We start from the raw sequence: 24,671 nt of genomic DNA on the forward strand, positions 1-24,671 counted from the left end.
CATTTCCTACAGTAAGAAGTCAAAAGATCCGCCCGCTGTGTGCAAAGAGTCACTGTTGAAACGTTTCCGTTAGAAAGTGAGATGATATTCTTAAAGCGCAAGAAAATCTTCATCAGTCGACAGCATTAAAGAGCAGAGAACCGTCTCCTTTCAGTGCTGGAGGTGAAGATTTTAAATGAAATGAAAATCAAGAGTCAAAAACATGTGAACGAACAAACATGAACATTTATTAAACTTTTAAAATACAGAGAATACGTGTTATGAATGTAAAAAAAGAAAACAAATGAAGCTCCACTATTGATGAAGGTCCATCTGAAGAACCTCTGAAGGGCTTTAAATGTTCTGATCGAGTGCCTCAAAGAACAGATTTAACAACATGGACAGTTCTCACACATGAGTCTGAACAGAGACTTAAAATGTTTAGTTTTTGTTAAAAGCAAACGCAGAAAGCTTGGCGGAGGGATCCAAAGATTTCTTCTTCTTGGCACTATTTTCCTCGGCTTCCGCCTGTCCATGTTCATTCCCTCCTCCTCCTCCTCCTCCTCCTCCTCCTCCTCCTCCTCCTCCTCCTCCTCCTTCTTCTTCAGCTCTCTTCCTCTTCTTCAGATCTAAGTCTCCAGTTTGGCCTTTTGCTCTTTCCGTCCACGACTGAACGAAATTATACAAAAAAAACAAAAACAGAAGAGAACAATGCACATTATTTACAGAACAAAATCATGTTGTTCTTCTGTTTCAATTCTCTCTCTCTCTCTCTCAAATTGCATCCTGTCATGTATAATCACTACTGACAGGCTGCTGCCTCTTTTCCCTCTGCGTGGTTTTGTTTATTTATTTTCTCTCCGTCTCTCTGAGACAAAAGGAAGCACTTTCCTGGACGTAATGGAGCGCCTGAGGAAGCTCTGCCCATTAACCCCCATTCATATTCAAACACACATTACAAGCTGTGGCATCTCGCTATGCAACTGTCATTTTATTGTATTTGGACAGAATAATGTAACACACACACACACACACACACACACACACACACACACACACACACACACACACACACACACACACACACACACACACACACACACACACACACACACACACACACACACATTTAAAATTCTCAAATGCGTAAAGTAAAAAATGGGCTCCGAAAGTTAAAACAAATCTTGGTGGTACAAACTGTTAATTTACAAATATAAAATGTAATGAACAACACAAGCCCCGCCCCCTCCCTGCTCTTTAAAAGAACATTTTGGTCCGATGCAAACAGTGAAGGAAAGTCTTTAAAATAAATGCAAACAGAACCGTCAGGTTTCTCCTGCTGCCTGACCGGCTCACGGTGGTATTATCATAAGATCAATGCTTTGTGCCCTCGCTGACAAAACACACTCCACAGGGTTCCCAGGCAACAGGCGCGCCCCCCCCCCCCCCCCCCCCCCCCCCCCCCCCCCCCCACTTCCTCTGTCGAGTGTCCTCCAGCGCTCTGCTGAGAGTCTTGATGTATGCCGGGTCAGGGACCGGGCGACGACACAAACGCTCACATCGACGTCTATTAGCGCTTGTGTGGATGAAAGGATGAGGTGCGGCACACGCACACGCGCACACGCACACACACACACACCTTGTTTATTCACCCATCGACTGACCGCGGCTGACAGGGACAACATGTTTATAAAATCTGGATATCTTTCGGAGAAAACCAGAAATGATGGGACGATAACAGCCTCACTAATAATACAGAATTAAATCAGGTTATCGGACAAACGGTTGAACTTTTATTCTGATATTTCCCCCTTTTTTTTTTTTTTCTTTCTCCCCTTTGCTTAAGCGCTTGTGGCAGAACAGAGGTTTTCCTAAGGCTGCTCTTTCCCTCTGCTCTCCAGCTCCACTGTCTCCTCTTGTCGTTACTGAAGGCAGAGAGCTCATCGTCTCTTAATAGACCGGTCCGGCATCACGCTTTCAAGCGCAAATCGCTAAAGAATCGTCCATCAGGGCTTGAAGTGTAAAAAAAACAACATGATCTATTCAAATACCGATTTGAACGTCTATCCACCACGGCATCGGCTGAAGCTTCGGAGCTTTATTTCTAGCAGGCAGATGACGTTATGACTTTTATGGGTGTGGCCTCATTAGCAGCTACAGCCGGCAAGAATTGGCTCCGGTTTCCGGTTCCTCCGGTCCGCTGTACGAGCTGAACCGGTATTTGTTATGACACGTTCTGGCAAGTTTAGAAGTGGCCAACAGCAGCATCCTAAGCCGACAGCGTCACGGTGCTGAAACATCTAAAGGACCTTTTTTTGGAAAGGGCAAAATAATATGAAAAATGATAGAAGTGTAAATAATAAAAGAGCCGAGTATCTGAGTTCAGAGATCCCTGCAGCTGATAACCGTCACCCGCCTCAGAGTCTAATTGATGGTTTCACTGGTCACTTTGCTCTTCAGGCCAGACGAGATAAAAGCAGGATGAACAGGAAACACCTAAATCCCTCTGAAGGAGCAGACGAGGAGGTTTTCTTTGGTAAGAGTAAACAAAAGATGGAATCAGCGGCGAGCTGGAGGTTTAATCTTGATAACATCAGAGCGACGGCGTTATCCCAGAGGTGTAGCACCCATCCTCCGGTTCTCCTTGGGTTAACGCTGTTAGCACCGTTAGCTTCTAGCTGCCGGCTCACCCGTCGAGAGGCAAACCGAAATGCTCTGAATTCCGCATAGAGAACCTTTAACTTCTCTCCTTAAGTTGTTTTACGTTCACAGGCTTCTACGTTTGACTCTTTGATGACTTGATGAATTTGATGACTTTTGTTCACAGAATAAAATGAATGCCAGTAACAGTTTGGAGCGATTTCAATCAATATTTTAACAAAACATTTTCATAGTTCCTTTGTAGAATCCAGATCATTTTGCTTAAAATTTTTCAGGATTTTTTTTTTTTCCAAGACACGCGATGTCTTAAAATGACTCAAAGCGTCCTCTCTGAACGGTGTGTCTCACCAGTCGCTCCTCTGCCGACAGCGTCCTGAAGCGCCCCATGGCCTCTTTGATGACGTCCATCTCCTCCAGGTCTGGGTGGTCAGCCGTGATGCTCTTCCTGTTCTCCTCCAGCCAGAACTGGAAGCCCGTCTTCGGCCTGAACAGACAACAAACAACACGACCGAGTGAGTCCACCTTGTGGCTTCCAATGAAGTCACTTCACAAAAGGGTTCGATTCGAGTCCATCTTTTACCTCTTATTTTCGGCGTTGTCTGCAGGTGAGGCTGGAGGCGGGGCTTCCGGTGGTTTCTGCTGCTCTGCAGCCGGCTGTGTGATCTCCTGAGTCTTCTTCTTTGTGCTCGTCATCTGCAGCAGAGTGGACTGAGTCTGGAGAGGAAATACAAGCAGAGAGGAATAGACATATGTACGAGGAGATCTACAGCGTTCAGTCGTCTTACAATTTAAATACAGACGCATTTGGTCATGTTGCAGTCACCAAATTGCTTTCCCTATAAGTATCACAAATAAATACGACTGAAAATGACATTATTGTAAAATGTTCATCTTTCTGACGCTTCTTGAACACATCATACGTGACAAACGCTTCCATCAGAAAGAAACAACCAAAACGAAGCTTACAATTGTGATATTTCATCAACATGTTCTCATTTAAAATCTCGCCACAAATAAACCGTTTGCTTTAACCAGATTCTGTAAAAGACATTAAATTCTGAGCTTATCAGCGAAATTATGAAGACATGATTGATTCTCCTGAGAGCAACAGTCATGTGACAACAAATCAGAGGAACTTTGACTGAACTTCAGGCTGCTGAACACAGAGCAGAGAGGTTGTAAAACATGTGAATAGCTCAATATTTATAAAACTTGGAGCCTCTATTTTTTTCCAACATTGGTAACACTTGTGGACACTTGGAAACATGTTGGATATATAGATTCCATTGCTTTCCAATTTTCCTAATATTGATTTATGTCATTATAACTGTTATTCTGCACAACAGACGTGGAAGACGGGACAGGCTGTAGAGCCGGATAACGATACCTTGGTTTTGGCCCTTGGGGCCAGCGGTTTGAGGACGGGGCCTTTGTTTGGTTTCCCTGCAGTGCCGCCGAGCGGAGACGACTTCCTGCTGGACGTCATGTTGTCCAAGATGTTCGTCACGCGAGGCTGAGCCGACGAAGACGAGGGCTTCCCCGAACCGAGGACCTGCACGAGTCATCGCAAAAGCTTTATCCTTCCTCTGTTCATCTCGCTCTTTCTACATGTTCACAATTCAATAAATCACACAAATCAAACACAACGCTGTCACAATATGTTCAGTTCTTACCTTAAAAGGATTTGCACGTCCGACTTTACCGACTGCAAAAAAAAAGATGCAAAATTTTAATTATTTTTAATCACATCTCTGTGACGTGAAATATTTTAGCACTCACTTTAAAAAAATAAAATAAAAAAAAGTTGCCCTGATGTACTTAGAAGATAAAATAAAAATGTCTAAAAACTGCCTTAAAAAAATGAATTTCCATTTTCACTGAGTTAAATCTTTTAACCAACGTCCTGCTCATAACTACAAATATTCAGGATTATAACAATTTAATTACTAGTTTACTACTACGGTTTACATAATTGCTACTGTTTTTATGAAAAAAACAAAGATTTTAAGAATTATTTCCAGTGTACTTAATTCTGTGGGGAGTTGTCAATGATTAACATTTATTTTCATACATTTTTTGTACAGTGTCAGATTAAAAAAAAACTCTTGCTACCTTTAATGTACCGATCCTAAAACTGCTCTGAAAATACTATATAGCAATATTCACTTTTACAGAGTTAAATCTTTAAACCAACTTCAGTCCTGATCATAGCAACTGCATAATAGGGTTAGATGCCCCTAGTGGACAACAGCATGTATTAACTGCATAGTGCAAACATGAGAAAATGGGTTAGTAAATATAAAAAATAAAATAAAAAATGTAGAGGCCAGGGCTCCAGATTGAAAGCCTGATATCATAGAATGAAGGATTTTATGCTGTAATGACTGAGGAATCAAAAAGTGGTGGTTTTAATTAAGACAGTTTTGTCCTTAAGGCTCTGTATTTTATTTACACAGTTTATGAATAGGTGCTGAGGTTCAGCTTCCAAAATAATAATAATAATAATAATAATAATAATAATAATTAAAAAAAAGAATAATTCACATACTTGCCATGTGCATAGAGAGACAATGATCGAAAAATGTACAATTTGCAAAAAATGTCCCTAGTGATGCATAAAGGTTTAACGGTACAATAAAATATAGATGTAATATAAATATATCCATCCATCCATCTGTAGAAGGTGTTTACTCACTTGGAGTCAGAGAAGGAATCACAGGTGAAGCAGCTTCTTTAGCAAACGGATTCACGCCTGCAGAATGAGACGCGTCCCACATTAAACACTCATCTCGTTCTGACAACAAACGCGTGCAAAGACAGTTAAGAGGTCCAACTGACGTTTTCTGGTTTCTGCTTCCTCCTCCGTCTCCATCTCCGGTTCATCCTCCTCCTCCTCTTCCTCCCTGAGCTCTTCTACTCGCTCCTCTTCCTCCTCCTGTTGACGCCTGTTGCCTCGACGTCCTCCCGTGACCTCATACCTGTCCGAATACGAAACTCGTGAATCAAAAATCTCTTCGGTTCTACCGAAGCACCGTAGCTTCCTGTAGCATTTCATTTTTGTCCAGTCTTAAAACTACAGGTGAGAACCGGAATAGGTGCGTCATGCCGTTACCCAGAGGGCCGTCTGGCGGCGGCGTGTTCCGGCTCTTCCTCCGGTTCCTCCGGCTCTTCTTCCTGGATCTGGTTGGCCTTCTCCAGGGCAATCTCGCTGAGCCGCTGGGCGAGCGCCATGCGTCGGGAGCGCGACGCGTACCGAATGGCCAGAGTCACCACGTTCTGGGTCATGAGCTCCGCCAGCTCCACGCAGCGGAACTCCCTCTCCAGCTTACAGGACAGCTGGAAGAAGGAAACGACCACGAGTCTGAGCACAAACGGCAGCGACAGGAAAGAAACGACAGAGAGCGCTTCTAAACTGCAGCACGCGCTCCGTCTGATCAGGCTTTTAATCAATGACGATAAAATAAGAGACTCACTGCGAACATCTTCATGAGCAGCTCCTGCTGCTCCTTCTGGGTCTGCGTCCGTCCGTCCTCGTCCACCTCGTAGCCGCTGGACGACAGGAAGCTGAAGTGGTTGTGGAAAAGGACCGAACGCCAGTACTGCTCCTGGAGGAGGACATAGGAGGACAGAGGAGGCGAAAGAGGACAGAGGAGGAGAAAGAGGACAGAGGAGGAGAAAGAGGACAGAGGACAGAAGAGGCAAAGAGGACAGAGGAGGCGAAAGAGGACAGAAGAGGAGAAAGAGGACAGAAGACAGAGGACAGGTGAGGCCTTTACACACAAACTGTTGTTTTTGTCATCGTGTTTGCATCATACTATACCGCATCATACTGTAACGCATGATGCGCTACAGTATGATGCGTTACAGTACGATGGGTTACAGTATGATGGGTTACAGTATGATGGGTTACAGTATGATGCGCTACAGTACGATGCGCTACAGTACGATGCGCTACAGTACGATGCGCTACAGTATGATGGGTTACAGTATGATGGGTTACAGTATGATGGGTTACAGTACGATGGGTTACAGTACGATGGGTTACAGTATGATGGGTTACAGTATGATGCGCTACAGTATGATGCGCTACAGTACGATGCGCTACAGTACGATGCGCTACAGTACGATGGGTTACAGTATGATGGGTTACAGTATGATGGGTTACAGTACGATGCACTACAGTACGATGCACTACAGTACGATGCGTTACAGTACGATGCGCTACAGTATGATGGGTTACAGTATGATGGGTTACAGTATGATGGGTTACAGTATGATGGGTTACAGTACGATGCACTACAGTACGATGCGTTACAGTATGATGCGTTACAGTATGATGGGTTACAGTATGATGGGTTACAGTATGATGGGTTACAGTATGATGCGTCACAGTATGATGGGTTACAGTATGATGGGTTACAGTATGATGCGCTACAGTATGATGCGTTACAGTATGATGCGTTACAGTATGATGCGTTACAGTATGATGCGTTACAGTATGATGCGCTACAGTATGATGCGTTACAGTATGATGCGCTACAGTATGATGCGTTACAGTATGATGCGTTACAGTATGATGCGCTACAGTATGATGCGCTACAGTATGATGCGTTACAGTATGATGCGCTACAGTATGATGCGTTACAGTATGATGCGTTACAGTATGATGCGTTACAGTATGATGCGTTATTTTTGAGAACTTCTATTTCATATCTTTTATGTGTACATGAATATCAGGAGTCTTTTATCAGGTTACAGGTCAGATATGTTGACCGTACTCCATGTTGTGTCTTTTACTCTAATCGGGGCAGATGTTAGCGTGTGTTAGCAGATGTTAGCGTGTGTTAGCAGATGTTAGCGTGTGTGCAGTTTGAGCAGAGCGGGCGGTTTACCTCCATCAGTCCTTTCTCCGTGGAGGTCTGACACAGAGGCAGCTTGAAGGGCAGGATGGCCACAGCCGGTCTGGGCAGCGTGGGAGGATACCTGGAGCCTTTACATGGAATACACCTGAGAGGACGAGAGCAGAAAGACACAACTCAGTCATTTTGCATATCCTATCCTGCCAAACAGATCAGATTTATTGTCCATCATTTTTCAAAGCATACGGTGAGTTTTTAGATTTACAGGTGATCCAGCAGCTGCAACCATCATGTGATGATCCAGAGGTAAATAGAGACCGCTTTGAATCGACCGCTTCCTTGCTGGTGCGTTCAGGTGCAGAACAGCAGCTTTACTAATGCAAATAAAGCAACAAAATTCACCTTTTTTTCCCCAGGTAATTTTCCCTCATGGAGGCTGATTCAGCAGCCAATTCTCAAATCTAGATTTTCCAGTTCTAATTCACAGTAAATATTCCCTCATCTCCATCTCAAGCAACATTCAACTCTCTGAAAGTCAACTAAAAACTTCACCCTTTCGGATGAATGGGATCCGTTTGGGGAGCTCTGACAGACAATAAAGAGACTGTTTGAAACATTTGACTTGTTGCTCTCATTTTCTGTCTTTTCAATGACTTTGTAATTAGTCATTGAAAAGAAATTGAAACCTATTTTATGTTGAATTTAAAGCTAAAAGCATATTTTCTACCATACATTTCATTAAGTATCATATCTTAAGTAGTTTCAAAGGAGAGTTCACCTGAGCTGCTGAGGGTTCTCGTGTATCCCGACCACCCAGTAGTGGTCCGATTTGCTTTTGCAGGTTTCTCTGGTGTTGCACACTGGTGTCCAAGTGTTGCCAAGAGAACGGTTCAGCATCCGGACGACCCCATCCGAATCCACATAGCTCGGGGTACCTGAGAGAGAACCGGGCCGACATCTTACAAATTAAAAAATAAATAAAAAAATGGTTTCCAAAACCATTTGTTTCTGCTGCTTTAATAAACAAAACAGGTTTTCCAGGAGAATAAAAACACATGTTCTCTACAAACGGACCCTCGGCGGTGAATCCCAGCCAGGACAGGTGGGATTTGTGAGACAGAGGGAGCGGCTCGCCGTTCATGAGCTGCTTCTTCCGTCCACCGATCTGCAGCAGCTGGACTCCCAGAGCCTGTTCCCCGTCAAAACCTGGAGCTGATGATGGAGAGACGAGAACCAACATTAGGTCCTTTACGATCGTGTGTGTGTGTGTGTGTGTGTGTGTGTGTGTGTGTGTGTGTGTGTGTGTGTGTGTGTGTGTGTCCTACCCCGGTGGTAGACGATGAGCAGCTGCTCTCCGTGTCCGACCATACAGACCACGTTCCCCGGCAGGCTGAAGATTTCCCTCTGCACTCCTCCGATGGAGAACAGTCTGAGCATCAGCGAGCTGGTGGCGACCGCCGCCCAGCCCCGACCGAGACACAGCGCCCGCACGTCCTCGCCCGGCGGCAGGTCCACCATCCATTCTTTATTGGTGTCCCAGGACGAGAAGTGGAGGCACTGGAGCTTACTGAGGAAGAGGAGGAGGAGGAGGAGCGCGATGAGGAGACTTAACCGGCAAACAAGTCACGGAGAACGGGGTGGACGGACGGAGGTGTTTTACCTGGCGAGCTCGTCCGTGCTGGGGCAGGCCAGCAGCACGGCCTCCTGGGAAAGATCGGCCACGGTGTGACCCAGCGAGTTGGTGAGGTGCATGGCGTGGTGCACGGCGGTGTCGTGAAACTCCACGTCGATGGCGTTGTCCTGCTCGTCGTTGTAGCCTCGAACGATTCCCACCGAGTTCCACATCTGAGGAACCATTAGTTTGTTACTGCATGTGAGACTGGAAATCGTTTTATTCTGAGTTATTTATAGGGAGTCAGAGGGGACAATGTAGACGGAGATAAAAAAAATTGCTTTTGGAACGCTGAATGTCATGTGACTCTGTCTGTCTGTCTGTCTGTCTGTCTGTCTGGTCACACTACAAAATGAAAAGGATGAACTGAATGTACCATGAAGCGGTGTGTGAGGTGAGCCGGGGTGGAGCCCGGCTGAAAGGCCTTCTGGGGGGGCGTGGGCAGGGGTCCCTCATAGACGGGACGAAGGGGAACCAGCGGGGGGGCGGCCGGAGCGGCGGCGCTGCCGTCCTCATCGTCCCCGAATTTATCCCAACCGACCTTCAGCGATCCGGTGTCTGAAGAACAGAAACGGATTAATAAATGTTTTTAATAGTTGAACACAAACATGTTAAATCCACTTGTTCTTCATCCACTTAAAACTAAAAAAACAGAAGTGAGCAGCAGCCAGATCACTTTTCTCCTTCTGAGATTCTCTTCACGTGCAAAAGACTCCATCGATCAACAGAAAATGTACTTTCAACTTTGATAATCTGATCATTTATTAATGTATGAAGCAAAAACAGCTCTCCTTTCCTTATTCATTTTTCATGACACAACTGCATCCCAATGTCAACTCTCTGGAGTCTCTAATGACTTCACTGTCCATGCATTTAGCCTTCAGTGCTGATCTTTGTGAATTGGACTCTTTTTGCAACGAGGCTCATTTGCATAGAGAGGGGACATTTTTTTTTTTGCATATTAACCGATTTAAAGATATTTTTTGAGAATTAACCCGGGGCATGTTTTGCTCCAGTCACGGTTTCCTCGCTGTGGTCTTGATTGTCACTGCAAAATATAAGTAAGCAGAGAAAACTCAAAAAAAGTATTTTGTGCAGTGTAACAGTTACAATGACATAAATCATAAAAAAAAAAGTTACATTTATTTGATAATTTATTTTAGAAAAATTGGAAAACATTGGAATCTATATATCCAACATTGTACATTGTCCAGGTGTCCACAGGTGTTACCAATGCTGGACAAAAGGAGGCTCTACCTGCTATAAATATTAAACATGTTTACGTCCTCTACTTCCAGCCTCGCCTCTCTGCTCTGTGTTCAGCAGCCTGAAGTTCAGTCTAAGTTTCTCTGATTTGTTGTCACGTGACTGTTGGTCTGAGATGAATCAATCATGACTTCATAGTTTCACCGAGGAGCTCAGAATTTAATGTTTTTTACACAATCTGCTTCAAGCAAACGGTTTAATTGCTGCAACGTGTTTAAATGAGACTTGTAGAATAAAATGTTTTTGATGAACGATCACAATTTGAAGCTTTCCCTAATGTATTCAGGACTCAATAGCAGCGTAATTGAAAGTTTATCGTCAACAAAGTTGCCAAGAGTTGAGCTGCAACGACTCGTCTTCTAAGCGCGTCTTCAGTGGACGTCTTGAATCTGAATGAAGTGTCCTGCTACCTTTTAAAAACACACTTCCTGTCGTTTTATCGCTTTAATCTTTTATCATTCATCTGCATCCTCACTCACCCAGCGAGTTCTCATCGTCCAGGATCGCCCCTCGGTTCCTCACCCGCCCCGTCGCAGGCACGAGGAAGTCGTCGTCGTCGTCATCGTCGTCGTCCCCCCCGGCGACGGGTTTCTTAACCGGCGAGTTGGTGTCGCTCAGCCCTTCATCCATGAGTCGGTCATCATCGTCATCATCAAACAGGTCGTCGTAGTCTTTCGCTGTCTTTTTTGTTGGTGCCTGCTGAAAGTCACGTAGTTCATTAGAAGTTGTTTCATCAAAATATCAAGAGATCGATCAGTACTATTTTAGAGAATGTGCAGTTTTAACAGAAAAGAGGCTGAAACCTTTCATTTCTAACCTCATCACCAGAGGAAGCTTTCAGATTATTAACTTTAGTAAAAGTACTAATTCACACTTTACAAGTAAAAGTATGTAAGTATAATCAGGAAAACATACTTAAAGTATTCAAAATGTTCCACTATTATATATTCCATCATTAGATTATTATTACACATGCAATAATATAAAGGCTAGATTCTACTGTTCATTTTGAACTATTAACTAATGATTCTTTTCATTATGGATTCATCTCCTGATTAATTTCTCTATTAATGGATTGATTGTTTGGTTCGTAAAAATAGTGAGAAATGTTTGTCATGTTGTCTATTATCCAATATACATAAATAAGTATTAATTAACATAATAACTAATAGATTAGCATAATAACTAGCGTATTAACATATTAACTAACATATTAGTGTAATAACTAACACATTAACATAATAACGAACACATTAGCATACTAACTAGCGTAGTAGCATAATAACTAGCTTATTAGCATAATAACTGGCACATTGACATAATAGCTAGTATATTAACATAATAACTAGTGTATTAGCATAATAACTAGCATATTAGCATAATAACTAGTGTACTGACATAACTAACATATTAACATAATAACTAGCGTATTAGCATAATAACTAGTGTATTAGCATAATAACTAGTGTACTGACATAATAACTAACATATTAACATAATAACTAGCGTATTAGCATAATAACTAGTGTACTGACATAATAACTAACATATTAACATAATAACTAGCGTATTAGCATACTAACTAGTGTACTGACATAATAACTAACATATTAACATAATAACTAGCGTATTAGCATAATAACTAGTGTACTGACATAATAACTAACATATTAACATAATAACTAGCGTATTAACATAATAACTAGTGTACTGACAGAATAACTAACATATTAACATAATAACTAGCGTATTAGCATAATAACTAGTGTATTAACATAATAACTAGCATATTAACATAACAACTAGCACATTGACATAATAATAAACACATTAATTAATACATTACAGTCAGAATATTTGCTAATTATATTTCTGTCTATAGATTCACCGACTAATCAATTCAGATCTACTTTTAAATATTGCAAAGTAACTAAAGCTGTCAAATACACGTAGTGAAGTAGAAGCATGAAGTGTTATTAGAAGAGAGTTTACTTTGTTACATTCCTCCTCCTCTTAGCCGGTATTATAGAGTTGTATTAAACATATAAACGAGTGTCTTCTGAGCAGTACCGTGGTGCTGGTGGATGTGGAGGTGCTCAGTCCGTCCAGCAGACCCAGGCAGCCCTCTGTGTCCGTGTAGGCCACCTGGCTGCCCGACGGGTTCCAGGCCAAACCGCACACCGTGAAGCCCTTCTCGTGCTTCTGCCTGCAGCGGAGACGAGACAACTTCAGCCGCAGAAGATCCTGAACCTTTTGAACGGCAGAGTTTGCATCGGTTGACAACTTTACCTTTCCACGCAGAGCTTGATGTTCACGTCCCACACCGTCAGCGAACCCCCGACGCTGCCAGCCGCCAGGAACCGACCGCACGGAGACCAGGCCACCACGTTGATGAGCTGCAGAGACAGCAGGGTGGGGGGACGGGACGGACAAAAACAAACTTTATGTGTATCTTGTCAGATGAAGGACGACGGGAGGGACAAAGAGCAGAAAGGAACACAGGAGCTAACGAGAACAACATGAACTAGATAGAGAAGAAGAGATTTTGGCTGAAGAAAATACTAGTTTCTCTCAGTATGTACAGCCTCTCACTCTGCGGGAACCTCGAGTGTTACTGGAGAACGTTAACATTAACCAACAGGACCGTATTAGCCGACCCCTACGCCGCCGGCAGGCTACTTTTCCCGGAAGAAAAGCAGACGGGAGCTCAGGAGAGGACGGCTGGCTAGTTAGCTCGCTAGTCTCTGGAGCTCCCACTCTCCTCCCTGCGAAGTCGTCTCCTAGCAACAAGGAGTGAGGCAGAGAGACTGTTAGACCCTTTGCTGCCACTGGCAAACAGTGTAGCATGGAATTAGCAAGGCCGCTAGCTAACTAGCCAGCCTCCAAACTTAGTAAAAATGTAATAGCTTAATGCTTCAACCACAGACTCCTGTCACAGCGCAGGAAAGCATATCGCTATCAACGGATGAGTGACATCATGGCGGAATTAACAAGCTAGCTAAGTAGCCAGCCGTCCGCTAGTTAGCTTGCTAATACCCCCATGCTCTGATGCTACACTGATTACAGAAAATAAGCCCAACAGAGGGGCATTTATTCATCTCTCTACTAGCTTAGCTTCAGGCTGAGGAGGTTCGCAGAAGGCTAAGCTAAAATGTTCGCACCATTTTGTCTCCATCTCCAAAAACGCTTCGCTAATATTGTAGCTCAGTAGAGCCACGAATCATTTTATCATCTCAAATGTATCAGATATGGATTCTGGTACCCGACAGCACAGAGACGTTAGCCTCGTACTCTGAGTCCAGAGTATATGCATTATACGATATTGGTGCGGCATTTAACGAAGACGACTTGACCCTGAACATGTGCACACGCGTACGTCCACCCGGACCTCACCTACCTGCGTCTGCAGATCATCGGACAGCGTGCTCACATGATCCCAGGTCCCTCGCTCGTACAGGTGCACCTTCGACTCCACAGGAACCGCTAAGAACTAAAGCGAGCACAGACATTTTGACAGAGATTAGATCGCAATCAATGTATTAATCCCCGATGTGGTTTGCGTGGAGGACGTGCTGGAGGGACGCAGACGTAACGAGTTGCGTCTCGCTGACCTCTGCGGTTGAGGGCTGCCAGGCCAGTCGACACAGAGACTTTGCGTTGCTGACGTCATTGGTCTTCTGCAGCAGAGGCCAACTGATCAGCTGAGACTGAATGGACACAAAGCAGATCAGCATCTGACACACTGGACTGATGGGAGTGCACATAAAAGAAATATTAAACAAAACACTGACGTACCTGCTCCTCGATATTCCAAACCACCACGGAGCCGTCGCAGCTGGCCGACGCCTGACAAAAGAGAAGATTCGTATTTGTTGCTGAAAACGTACCACAAGTCTCAGCCTTTCAATATATTTCCTTACTTCAATCCCCGAATGACTCTGTTAGGTCCCTTTCCTAATGTTAAAATACATCAGTGCCTACAAGTGTGACAGAACGTAACACTCCAACGGTGATAGGACTGGGATCATTTTGGTAGAATTCAACCACAACGTTATCACAAGGATCTCTGGCACAGAAGCGACGTCAAAGCCTTGTGACAGCTGGAACTTTTAAATGCTGACAAAATAAAAGACTCTTCTTTGTTAAAGGTTCGGTTAAATCTATCTCAATGAAATGATGCGTTAAGATTCCTCCATCTACTGTAGTAAAACACTGACGATGGAGAAGAACCTCATACAACCACACTTCAAAAACACATGAACTGCCCCTTTAACTTCATTCGGGGTTTCTGTGGATTCTAATTTCAGACCAAAAGTTATGAGACTCATCAGCGCACAAACAGCCGACAACCCGAGCGTTGCATTTCTGACGTCTCACGCACCAGGAAGTCGTCTTTGGGGTCAAAGGAGACACTGAGGACGGGCGCTTCGTGGCCTCGGAGCGTTTTCTGCTGGCTGCTGTCCGACACCTCCACCACCTTCACCATGAAGTCACTGGGGGGGGGGAACGGAGAGATGACAAAAGAATAAATATGTGGAAAAACTGGCACGTGAACACGTGACCGACGGCGACAGGACGGAGAGACATCAGCTGCGAACCGGCACGAGTGAAAATCATCAAAAATCGATGCAAAAATAACCCCGACGTCCGCCAGAATGGAGATGTCAAATTCGCCCTAACAGCCTCGGATGCCTGAATTGTTACAATCAATACCGCAGCACAAATTACCGGTGTGAAAAATAGAAGCATCAATAAGGCGCCATGCTCTGAGCTGTCATTGCCGTGATAAACTGGCTCGGGGGGCCTGAATCAATTCTGGGAGCAAACAAGACGTTTATCTCCAATCAAGACTGATTCAGAGCGCTGCGGAGAAATGGTTCAGGCTCACCGTTTATGTGCCGGAACAACAACAACAACACCGAAACCTAATAACGACGGGAGTCTGGTTCAGTCACGGCGAACTGAACACAGACAAGACACGTTACGCACCACAGCTTCAACCTGCAGCCACGGGACACGCCGGAGAGCAGAGAACGCGCATCGCTTCACAAAGTAGACGTGACGTTCGCTCGTCTCTCAGGTCCGGTTCTTCTCTGGGATCAAAGTCGGGATGAAACCCCGTGAGTCAGCTGGACGTCCTCGTCACTGAATATGTACATTTAAAATGCTCTCAAGGGTTGTGGTCCACATGGGCGGAGTCTCAGTAATGCAACACTTTGAAGCCGTTTATCGAGTGATAAAGTCTGTCAGTAGTGACTTTAACCTGCAGCTTTAGCGAAAGTTTGAATTGTTTAAACTTCGTGATGAATTGCATTCAGTTTTTTTCGATATATTGGACAGATACACACCTGATTTGAAAATAGAAAAGCTGGTTTGTACACACACACACACACACACACACACACACACACACACACACACACACACACACACACACACACACACACACACACACACACACACACACACACACACACACACACACACACACGTCTTTCGGTTTAATTAAAAGCTTTCATTCACATTTAAGGATTCTGTTATTCTACAGTATTGTTTGTATTTTATTTGTTATTTAATAAAAAGCACTTTCTAAAAGGTTTGGTGCTTTTTTCTGCATGTTTGTTATTCAGAAAGGCTTTAAAAAATAAATAAAATAATACACAAGCAAAATGTATTTAACCAAGAAACGAATATTTGGGTCCTGTTAAAGACAAGGTTGGTAATCTTGAGAAACACTAGATTTTAAAAATGACCCAACCTTAAAACACAGTCCAGTGTTAGAAACTCTTGCCCAATGAAATCAGCAGAATTAGCTCCAAAAGTTGCTAAATCCAGTGAGAAAGTCTCCAAGTGGTCAACACTGACAGTCTGTCCCTTCAGGCCTGCCTCCAAAGCCCCTCCCCCAAAACGATCACCATGAAGGTAAACAATGAATATGGCTGCTATTAAAACTCACAGCTGTTAAGCTCTCAGCTTGTGGAAGATGAACATGTGAGTGCAGGTAGTTAACCCGCCCAATCATTAAGAATGAAATGAGTGGACGGGCTAATTACAGGCCTGCGACAGCCACAGGCACCGGATTGTTTCTATTTTTCGTCGTGTCATGTGACTCACCGATTGCCGTCAGGATGTAAAGATGTTTTTGAAGGAAGATTACCAACACTGCCTGTAATCAGCGAGCGAGGAGCTACGAATCTCACCACCTTTGCGACCTTTTCCTCAGCTTCTCATTATGTTTTTTTATTTTTATTTTTTTATTTAAAGTGATCATAAGCACCTGGACCCGGCGGCGACTCTGGAGCCGCTGCCGTTGAAGGCGACGTGCGTGGCGTTGGTGGTGAACCGGGTCAGGATGCCGTCCGGGTCGCCGTCGGGAAACGTGTGGATCTGCACCGTGTTGCTGGAGCTCGCCGTCACCAGCTTGCCGTTCTGCGGAAGGGAAGGACGCGTCTCAATCCTCCACCGACAGCGGATTCATTTTAACAAAAGGGCCTCAGCGGAGCGTGAATCAAACATCCTGAAAGATCCCCCCCAAAAACAAACCAGGAGACAGGTGGTGACCAACCTTGAGTGCCAGAGAGTACGCCTTCTCCCCCACGGTGATGAACTTTGGATCGTCATCGTCCAGACCCTCCCATATACGAACATCGCCATCATTCCCGCAGGTTACAATGAACCTGAGGACGATTTTTTTTTAGAAAAGTTTTTTATTATTTTCAGAAAGTAAAGATTAAAAAGGTGAAGTGTGCAGGACGTGTGTAGGAGAACTTCTGTGTCTGACGTGAACACACGAGAGTGCATATCTAAAGCCAACGTTCGGTTTGTCCCTCCCGGGCTACTGTAGAAACATGGCGGACTCCGTGAAGAGGCCTCGCTCTGTATATGTAGATATAAACGTCTCATTGTAAGGTAACAGAAAAACACAATGAGTATTATTTCCAGGTGATTATGCACTAAAGAAAACATACTTATTAATATGATATTCCCTTTCTATCAATGGACCCCCCTAAATGCCTCACACTGTTCCTTTAAATCCACTCACTAGTGAGCATCATGAGCTCTTTCTGATCAGTGTGCTGCAGGTTATTGACACAATATCAAACTGATTCTGCTGCAGGAATTCTAGTCAGACTTGAAAGATGTTTGTATTCATCTGAACCACAGACAGTATACACGCAGTACACATAAAGTACAGTATACATAAAGTAGAGTATACATAGTCAGAGTTCAAAGTTGAGTGTACAATAGTCCTGTAGAAGTACATAAAATACTACGATGAACTACTATGACGATGTGCAGTGATGCTGCAATGATTACACCTGGTGTCCTCGTATTGTATTTAGTTTGTATGTGTGTGTGCATTTGTTTTTGTTGCTATATGGACTCATGTGTCTGGAAATAAAGTTGAATATTTGAATATATATCAGGACATACAGAGACGAGTTCCAATGATCAGCGGCCTTTAACAGGTCAATAAATTAAAACAATATAAAACAGACTGAACTTACTTCCCGGAGTCATCGAAGCAGACCTCGGTGTGTCCCTCCGAGTGGCCGTAGCGCATCGGCTTCCTCTCACAAGGCATTCTAACTAAACCACCAGCAGCCTGACGAGCAGAAGAAGAACAGCGGTAATCAATAAGAAGACGCTGTCTCACTACTTGTGACTCGAGAAGAGAAGTTTGACAACTTACAACTTCTCTCCGGCTCGCTGACTCTCCGCTGACTCGAGGTCCGATCCTCTTCTTCCTGAATCTCCCGCGCTGCGTTGAAAACAAGGACGCGTAGCGTCACGACTCCCGCCATTTACGTCATGACGCAAACGGCGTAACCCCGCCTACGTTTGAGAAAAAGCTGATTTAGCAAAGAGGCAATACACTCAGAGCAATACTGCTGTGTAAAAATACTCTGTTACAAGTAAAAAAAAATGTACTTAAGTAAAAGTACAAAAGCATTAAATATACTTTAAGTACCAAAAGGAAAATAATAATATATATTGAATTACTGGGTTATGATTATTGATGCATTAATGTGTACAGTTTAACATTGCAGCTGGTAAAAGTGGAGCTAGTTTTAGTTATATATGTTCATTTACATGTTTGTAATAATAATCTAGAGTAAAAAGTACAATATTTCCCTCAAAAATAAAGTTAACAATCAAAATTTTAAGTTTTAATAATTGTTTTTCATACTTTGTATCATCCCATGTGTTTATTTATTCTCGTGACTTTAAATCTTTTATTTTTATTTTATTGTTGTAATTTCTAGTCGAGCAAAATTATTAAAGACTCTTAACTATATATTTAGAGCAGCTGCTAAAGATTTGATTACTATCTTATTGGGGTGAAAAATGTGTTTCTCAGCATCACATTTTGTATTTCAGACCACTTTTTCACTCTGCAAACACACATAAATGAGACAGAAACAAATGTTCACCCACTAATACCTTTATGGATTCTTATTATTATTATGGATCAATACAAGTAGCTATCAATGTTCATCTTAGCTGCCAGAGACTCTCCACCCGTCTGTTTGAGCGGCGTCTCGGGGGAGAATTTGATTAGTGCAACAGGAAGTACTCTGTCAGTGAAATACAACAGCGTGTAAGAATCAGAGCGTGAACGTGTGCAACAGCTGCTGGAACTTATGTTTTAGATTACACATGACTGTACGTTTCTTTTCTCAGATTTGGATATCGAATGCTTTCTGAAGCTAATGTTACACAATAGAACGCTGGTTCTGCAGCGGCTGACAAATGATGCTGGCTATATGCGGGTGGTACAAGACAACATTAATATTTCATGCATGTGGTTCAGGAAAATCAATAGATGTGGCTCCTGAGCTCCGGTCCGTCGACTGAGCGCTGACATGCAAGACAGTCAAAGATAGACTTTGTCTGTGGCTTCACATCTGACAGAAGTTCATCAGCTGTCAGAGCGGTTTACCTGCAGCGGTTTAGTGTTGGCCTGTAATTAACAAACAAACAAAAGCAAAATGGAATCAGCTGATGCTGTTGTTGCCATGAAAATACTCATAATATAGTAAATATTCTTAGTTGTTAGACAGTCTGAAAGTAGAGTGGCAATTATCTTAGTCTCACTTTTGTCTAATTTGTCTGGGAGTATGTTTTTATGCCTTATGTTTTTATGCATGTTTAATGACTTACAGGATCTTAATTTTTTTCCTCAGTGGCGGAAATGGGCTTCCATAGTCTTGTGATTGCAGTTGGAGGGAGCTTAAGAACTTAAGATTGTCATTGTAATCGTTGTGCAGGTGACAATTAAGAACTCAAACTTAATTCCCTACATCTAAACGCAAACCGTATCTATGACATAGAGAACGTTGATGAATAAGAAAACACATAATGGAAAAAAAAAGAACAAAAGACCAGCCAATTTACTCGAGCACGTAGAAGTAAAACGTTGATATCTGTATGACAAATACTGACAAAATAACTTTTGGTGCCTGAAAACCAAATGGCCGTGTGATGATTATTTCATGCACTGTTTTGTATTCATACAAGTCACTTGCCCTGAGCAGTTTTTTCTATACACTGCTGAAGAGAGGATGAATGACATGAATCAGTTGAAAAAAATAATCTGAATTCCACCCCACTTATGAAGCGGAAATAGTCTTTTTCATGTCCTTATCTCTCCATTTGCTCTGCTGAAGCGCTGGCATTTAGAGGTGTCCTTTTGCAGACAGCGGGATGAATTGTTTTCAGAGCGATACTTCAAAAGCAGCATTTTCCGTACCATTAGCCTGTCTGACTACAAAAGCCCACCGCTGCAGCGTGAACGGGCACGGATGGATGAGCACGACTTGAGCTGCACCGTTAAATCGGTCCAGAGGTGACGAAAAAAAACCTGAGACACAGTCGTACGACGGGGGCAGTGTAAATGGCATTTATTGTTATTTTGTGTATCAGTGTGACAAATACAATATAAGCCTCAAGGGGGGGGAACAAAGGGATTCAAATACTTCAAGTACTCTGTACGGTGGCCCTGAGAATTCAGAGCAATTTTAGAAAACACATGCAGAAAGACAAAACACAAGAAGAAAACATCTTCACATACAGCATTGAGAAAAAAACTACTCTGAAAAGAAAAACACTAACACTAACACTAACCGACTGTATTATGCTTTACTTTATCGTTGTGAGAGCAATGCATTCTGGGAGCCGTAACGCTTGTTTTCATGATCCTAACAGTTTAACCTAACATTTACTGCTTGCTGCTAACAAATTACAGTACATTTTGATTACAGTAAGTTACCGTATTTCTCGGATACAGTAGAGATACTGTAAATTGTACGTATGTTGCCGGTGAAACTGCTGCCAGTTGAAATACTGTATTTTTAAAAATGATTTCAGTAAATTACAGTAAGTTGCTTTAATAGAGTACTTTAAATTGTACAGTCAATTACTAGCAAAATTGCTGCTTGTAATTTACAGTTTCTTTTCCGTAATTTTTTTTGTCAAATACAGAAACACGGCAAATCACAAAGAACACAACGGAGATTAGTTTAAAAAAACAGTTTAACTTAAAAATACACTAATGTTGTTCGTTGCATGATTCAGATTTGAATTGACATGCTAGTAATCAGCAAAACGGTGAAGCTATAGATTTACAGCAAATTTGGAAAAAATATTCAGCTTTTTCCATATTTGGTTGCGTTTTTGGAGCGTTTTCTCTTCCTAAATGATACACGTGTCATTTCTATTTGCATGTGTTTTTCTTCCAGTGGCAGTGCGCCGAGCTCTCAGGGCCACCGTAACTCCAACATGTAAACAGCTTTTTTTGCAATAACAGTACTTGTGAAAGCAAAAGAGGCACAACTGATGTTGAACTATCCATCCAGAGAGGAGCTTTCAGCTAAGAAGAAGCAGCCGAGTCCAGACAAGTGCAGTTGTGCCGCCATCTTGTGGCTGGCGAGATGAAAACTGTCCCATTGAAGCTCACATTTGTGTTCGTTAAGAAGAGCTGTCGGGACGGTATTTGAACCAAGTCTTTTTCTGTCACCATGTCTTTCTCCCACTCATATCTGTTAACAACAGAGTCCTTGTTCCCGTCCTCTGTTCTTACGTTTGACCGACACAACTGACCCTCGAGGAGGTAAACGTGTTTCACAACCTCAGTCTTCACACAAAGACTTTGCTTCAACAGGATTTATATGTTGGCAACAATCACGCTGTGCCACTTCACCCCAACAAGAGTCTTAAAATAATGGCGAATTAATTATATTTGGATATTAGATGCTGTTAAGAGTCCTCCTACCTCAGACATTTGACAGCACTGATTGTGTTTATTGTACTCTGGTACATGCATAGAAGTAGAAGAGGAGTAGAACGGACACTAAACTGTTTCCGTGATCATTTGAATGTTTGGCTCATTTTCTGTAACCAGTGAAGCATTAGAGCTAGCGAACTAGCCAGCTGTACACTAGTTAGCTGCTGTGAAAGTGTGGATGAAGCGTTTTTTGTTCATATTGTAACTGCTTCTATTATTTCTGTTTTTACCATGTAAAGTGCCTTTGAGTACCTTTTAAAGCGCTATACAAATAAAATGTACTATTATTATTATTATTGCTCCACTGCTCGTTTCAGTCGTTGCTAAAACTTCAACTCACTATTTACGCAAGTTAACCCACTACAACGGTCGCAATGGCAACGGTACACATAAAAATGGCCGCCACTCTGAGAATCCTGCTATATGGGGATGTCTGTTCTACTCCTATTTTAATTCTATGAGGTTTGGTCTCAGCCGTTGAAATCAGAAAAGGTGCAGTTCCTCTAGTGGCCTCTAGAGATCATGGATGCCCACATGATGTCCAACAGATTGACTTGAAATCAAAGGGGGGAAATGCTCCGACATCAAAAGTCAATATTCCACAAAAAAAGTGAGGTTAAAGTTTAATGTCTTGGTGAGAATCTTTGCTCCATTAAGGGTATTAAAGCAAGTGTTTTGGAGAATGTTTGCGTAATTACAGGTGTCTCAGCGTATCTTGACTTGGCTCCATACGCTGTCGAGATCCAAGGTTTCAAACCCTCCCTTAACACTGAAAGAAGACGCATGACGTCCATGTGTTCCCACAGCATATGGATCTGCTTGAAGATCAAGATCAACAAACATCTTAAAGAACTCTCCAGTTCTGCACCTTTTTAGACCTCAAAGATTTGCAAACTACTTGAAATTCAAAAGGCCTCTTTGTCAAGAGATCCTGCCTTTGCTTGTCCCATCTTTGCCCCTCCACGGTATGAAGCCTGCTTTGGACATGTCACACGGCGCAGGCCCCATCACACTTGATGTGGTACTGTTGGAGGTAGTCCCTGAGCTGAGGAGGCAGCAGCAGGTTGTCTATGCCCTGGTAGGTGGTGCGGCTACAGATCACAGCCCTGCAGAGGTGCTGGAGGGTGAAAGGGAAGGACCTTGGCAGCGGCCGGGAGAGGAGGGGCTCAAAGAAGAGGCAGGTGGCCGGGTCGCTGTAGTGCCTCAGCAGTCCCGTCACACTGGGGTCCCGGTACATGCACGGGTCGCGCACGTCAAAGCTGAAACGCTTGTCGTTCTGCTCGATGCGTGCGTGCAGGGAGCGGCTGTAGCGACGGAAGCTGACCGAGAAGAGGAACTCATCCTGGGCAGAGTCCCGGAGCAGAAACGTCCCCTCCGGTTTGCCCTCCAGCAGCTCCTCTGCCTCGAAGCGGTTCAACACACCCCAGTAACAGGAGCTGTTGTTAATCTGGAGGAGATCCGGGACCAGGATGTAGTCGGTGTGGCCACAGCTGCCCTCTGCTCCCCCGTGAGGACAAGAAGGGTCCCAGTCCTCCAGACTGGTGCCTCCAGGCCCTGGAGAGCAGCAGATGTCCTCCCAGGAGAGAGGGGTCTGTGGCGGGGAAGTAGAAGAGGACGAGACATTGGGTTTGAGGGGAGCCTCCATGTCCTTGAGGGCACTTGGGTGGACGGCGTGATTTTTTACAAGGTGCCAACATCGGGCCAGTTCGGATTTGGGCGAGAAGGGACACTTGTCCTGCATGAGCTCTGAGACGTGGATCTTGCGTTTGGACCAGAAGAGCACCGAGAAGGGTCGCGAGGAGCTCGAGGGAAGGTGGTGATGATGATGGTGGTGATGATGGTGAGAGCGCAGAGGAAAACACTGGCCCACAGCGTCCTGAAACTTCTGCCGCAGAGAGCGTCGGGACAAGGCCTTCCGACACACCACATCAATGTCAGCGGAGGTCAATGCGTCGCCGAGAGCGCAGCAGCTACACTTTCTCTCTCTGCGCCGCCTCGGACAGGATGTCGACCGCACGCCCAGCTCCTCCGTCCCCTCCGCCTCCAGCCCTCCGGGACTCGACCCGTTGCGAGAGCTCCGGGAGCGTTTCTTCCTCCGCCAAACATAACTGTCTGCACTCCAACTGCGGAGGCCAGATTTGGGTCGCGTGTCCGAGCCTCGTGGCTTCTTCTCTGACATGGCTGCTTCCTCTTCTTACTCTGTGGCACATTCAAGAAAACAGACGCCTGAGTCATAACAGGATTACAGGAGCATGACTCATATCATTAACACATGATTTAGTCTATTATCAAAAAAGTTGTAAAGTTGTGCATAAGGGAGGAAAGAGAAACAGGCACACAAACATAAAGCCCCATTGATAAAAGGACTCACCACAAAGAATTCTGTGATACCAGAAAATATCATTGCAAACTCTTTTCTTGTGCCAGAGGGGTCCATTTTGCAAAGGTTACTCATTAGAAACATGTGAGTAAGTACCTCAATATGATATCTAAAATATATATTTTTGGGAGCCACATTTTTCATTCTTATTTTTCATCGCTTTTTAAATGTACATCCTGACCAAAAAATTTTTTTTTAAACTTGTGTGTCATCTAATCATCTGGTACAGAACCATCTGGCTTATCTGAAGATTTTTTCTGAATTAAATTATCATTGCAGAGTTCAGAAACAGCCTGCAGACAAAAATTGATCAGTTCCCGTACAAAAAAAAACCAACACAGAAATTGCCCGGTTAGAACAAGGGAACAGACTTCTCATGCTTCATTCAGAGATGGTTGATGAGGAAAGTTTTGTTAAACTGTTTACAAAGCTATTTTGTTTAGCAGTCTGTTAATAATTGTACATAGCAGCAGTTTGTAGAGATGGTCTCTTGCAATACAAAGTCTGTGAGCAGCAGAAGGTTTAACATCTCAGACCGGTCATTTGTATTTTTTACTGTTATGAACT

The 24,671-nt window shown here is 43.6% G+C and overlaps 2 protein-coding genes across 4 annotated transcripts; both read right to left on the reverse strand.

The window, feature by feature from the left end:
• Window positions 1–207: 207 nt before the first annotated feature.
• On the reverse strand, window positions 208–18,190 carry wdhd1 (WD repeat and HMG-box DNA binding protein 1). 3 transcript variants are annotated; one of them, XM_068724374.1, is made up of 26 exons: window positions 18,131–18,190; window positions 17,946–18,043; window positions 17,003–17,114; window positions 16,715–16,866; window positions 14,819–14,930; window positions 14,233–14,283; window positions 14,049–14,144; window positions 13,835–13,927; window positions 12,727–12,833; window positions 12,508–12,643; window positions 10,917–11,133; window positions 9,548–9,729; window positions 9,160–9,344; window positions 8,825–9,066; window positions 8,574–8,711; window positions 8,278–8,434; window positions 7,533–7,647; window positions 6,114–6,245; window positions 5,753–5,976; window positions 5,479–5,618; window positions 5,336–5,392; window positions 4,314–4,345; window positions 4,028–4,192; window positions 3,221–3,354; window positions 2,989–3,124; window positions 208–648 (listed from the first exon to the last, which is right to left on the reverse strand). In XM_068724374.1, the coding sequence occupies exons 2-26, from the start codon at window positions 18,020–18,022 to the stop codon at window positions 421–423; spliced, it is 3,420 nt and encodes a 1,139-aa protein (XP_068580475.1). In that variant the 5' UTR covers window positions 18,023–18,043; window positions 18,131–18,190; the 3' UTR covers window positions 208–420. The 3 variants fall into 3 exon arrangements, with proteins under 3 accessions (XP_068580475.1, XP_068580474.1, XP_068580476.1); XM_068724373.1 differs by having other exon boundaries at window positions 10,917–11,136; XM_068724375.1 differs by lacking the exons at window positions 16,715–16,866; window positions 17,003–17,114; window positions 17,946–18,043; window positions 18,131–18,190 and adding an exon at window positions 15,427–15,539 and having other exon boundaries at window positions 10,917–11,136.
• A 4,522-nt stretch (window positions 18,191–22,712) lies between these two features.
• On the reverse strand, window positions 22,713–23,903 carry socs4 (suppressor of cytokine signaling 4). The gene has a single exon (XM_068724362.1). The coding sequence runs from the start codon at window positions 23,901–23,903 to the stop codon at window positions 22,713–22,715; it is 1,191 nt and encodes a 396-aa protein (XP_068580463.1).
• Window positions 23,904–24,671: the final 768 nt, after the last annotated feature.

This window comes from Cebidichthys violaceus, unplaced genomic scaffold (genome assembly GCF_023349555.1).
Source record: "Cebidichthys violaceus isolate CVI_PGR_0920_01 unplaced genomic scaffold, fCebVio1.0.p SCAF_30, whole genome shotgun sequence".
Lineage (NCBI taxonomy): Eukaryota > Metazoa > Chordata > Actinopteri > Perciformes > Stichaeidae > Cebidichthys > Cebidichthys violaceus.

What these genes read in the sequence shown, in the direction of transcription:
- wdhd1 (XM_068724373.1), bottom strand. Translation starts at nt 18,022, where the DNA reads ATGCCTTGTGAGAGGAAGCCGATGCGCTACGGCCACTCGGAGGGACAC. An exon ending in ACCTCACACACCGCTTCATG is followed by an intron (nt 9,345 to 9,547) that starts GTACATTCAGTT and finishes ATGGTTCCTCAG; the next exon opens with ATGTGGAACTCGGTGGGAAT. An exon ending in CCCCAAGGGCCAAAACCAAG is followed by an intron (nt 3,355 to 4,027) that starts GTATCGTTATCC and finishes TTTCCTCTCCAG; the next exon opens with ACTCAGTCCACTCTGCTGCA.
- socs4 (XM_068724362.1), bottom strand. Translation starts at nt 23,903, where the DNA reads ATGTCAGAGAAGAAGCCACGAGGCTCGGACACGCGACCCAAATCTGGC.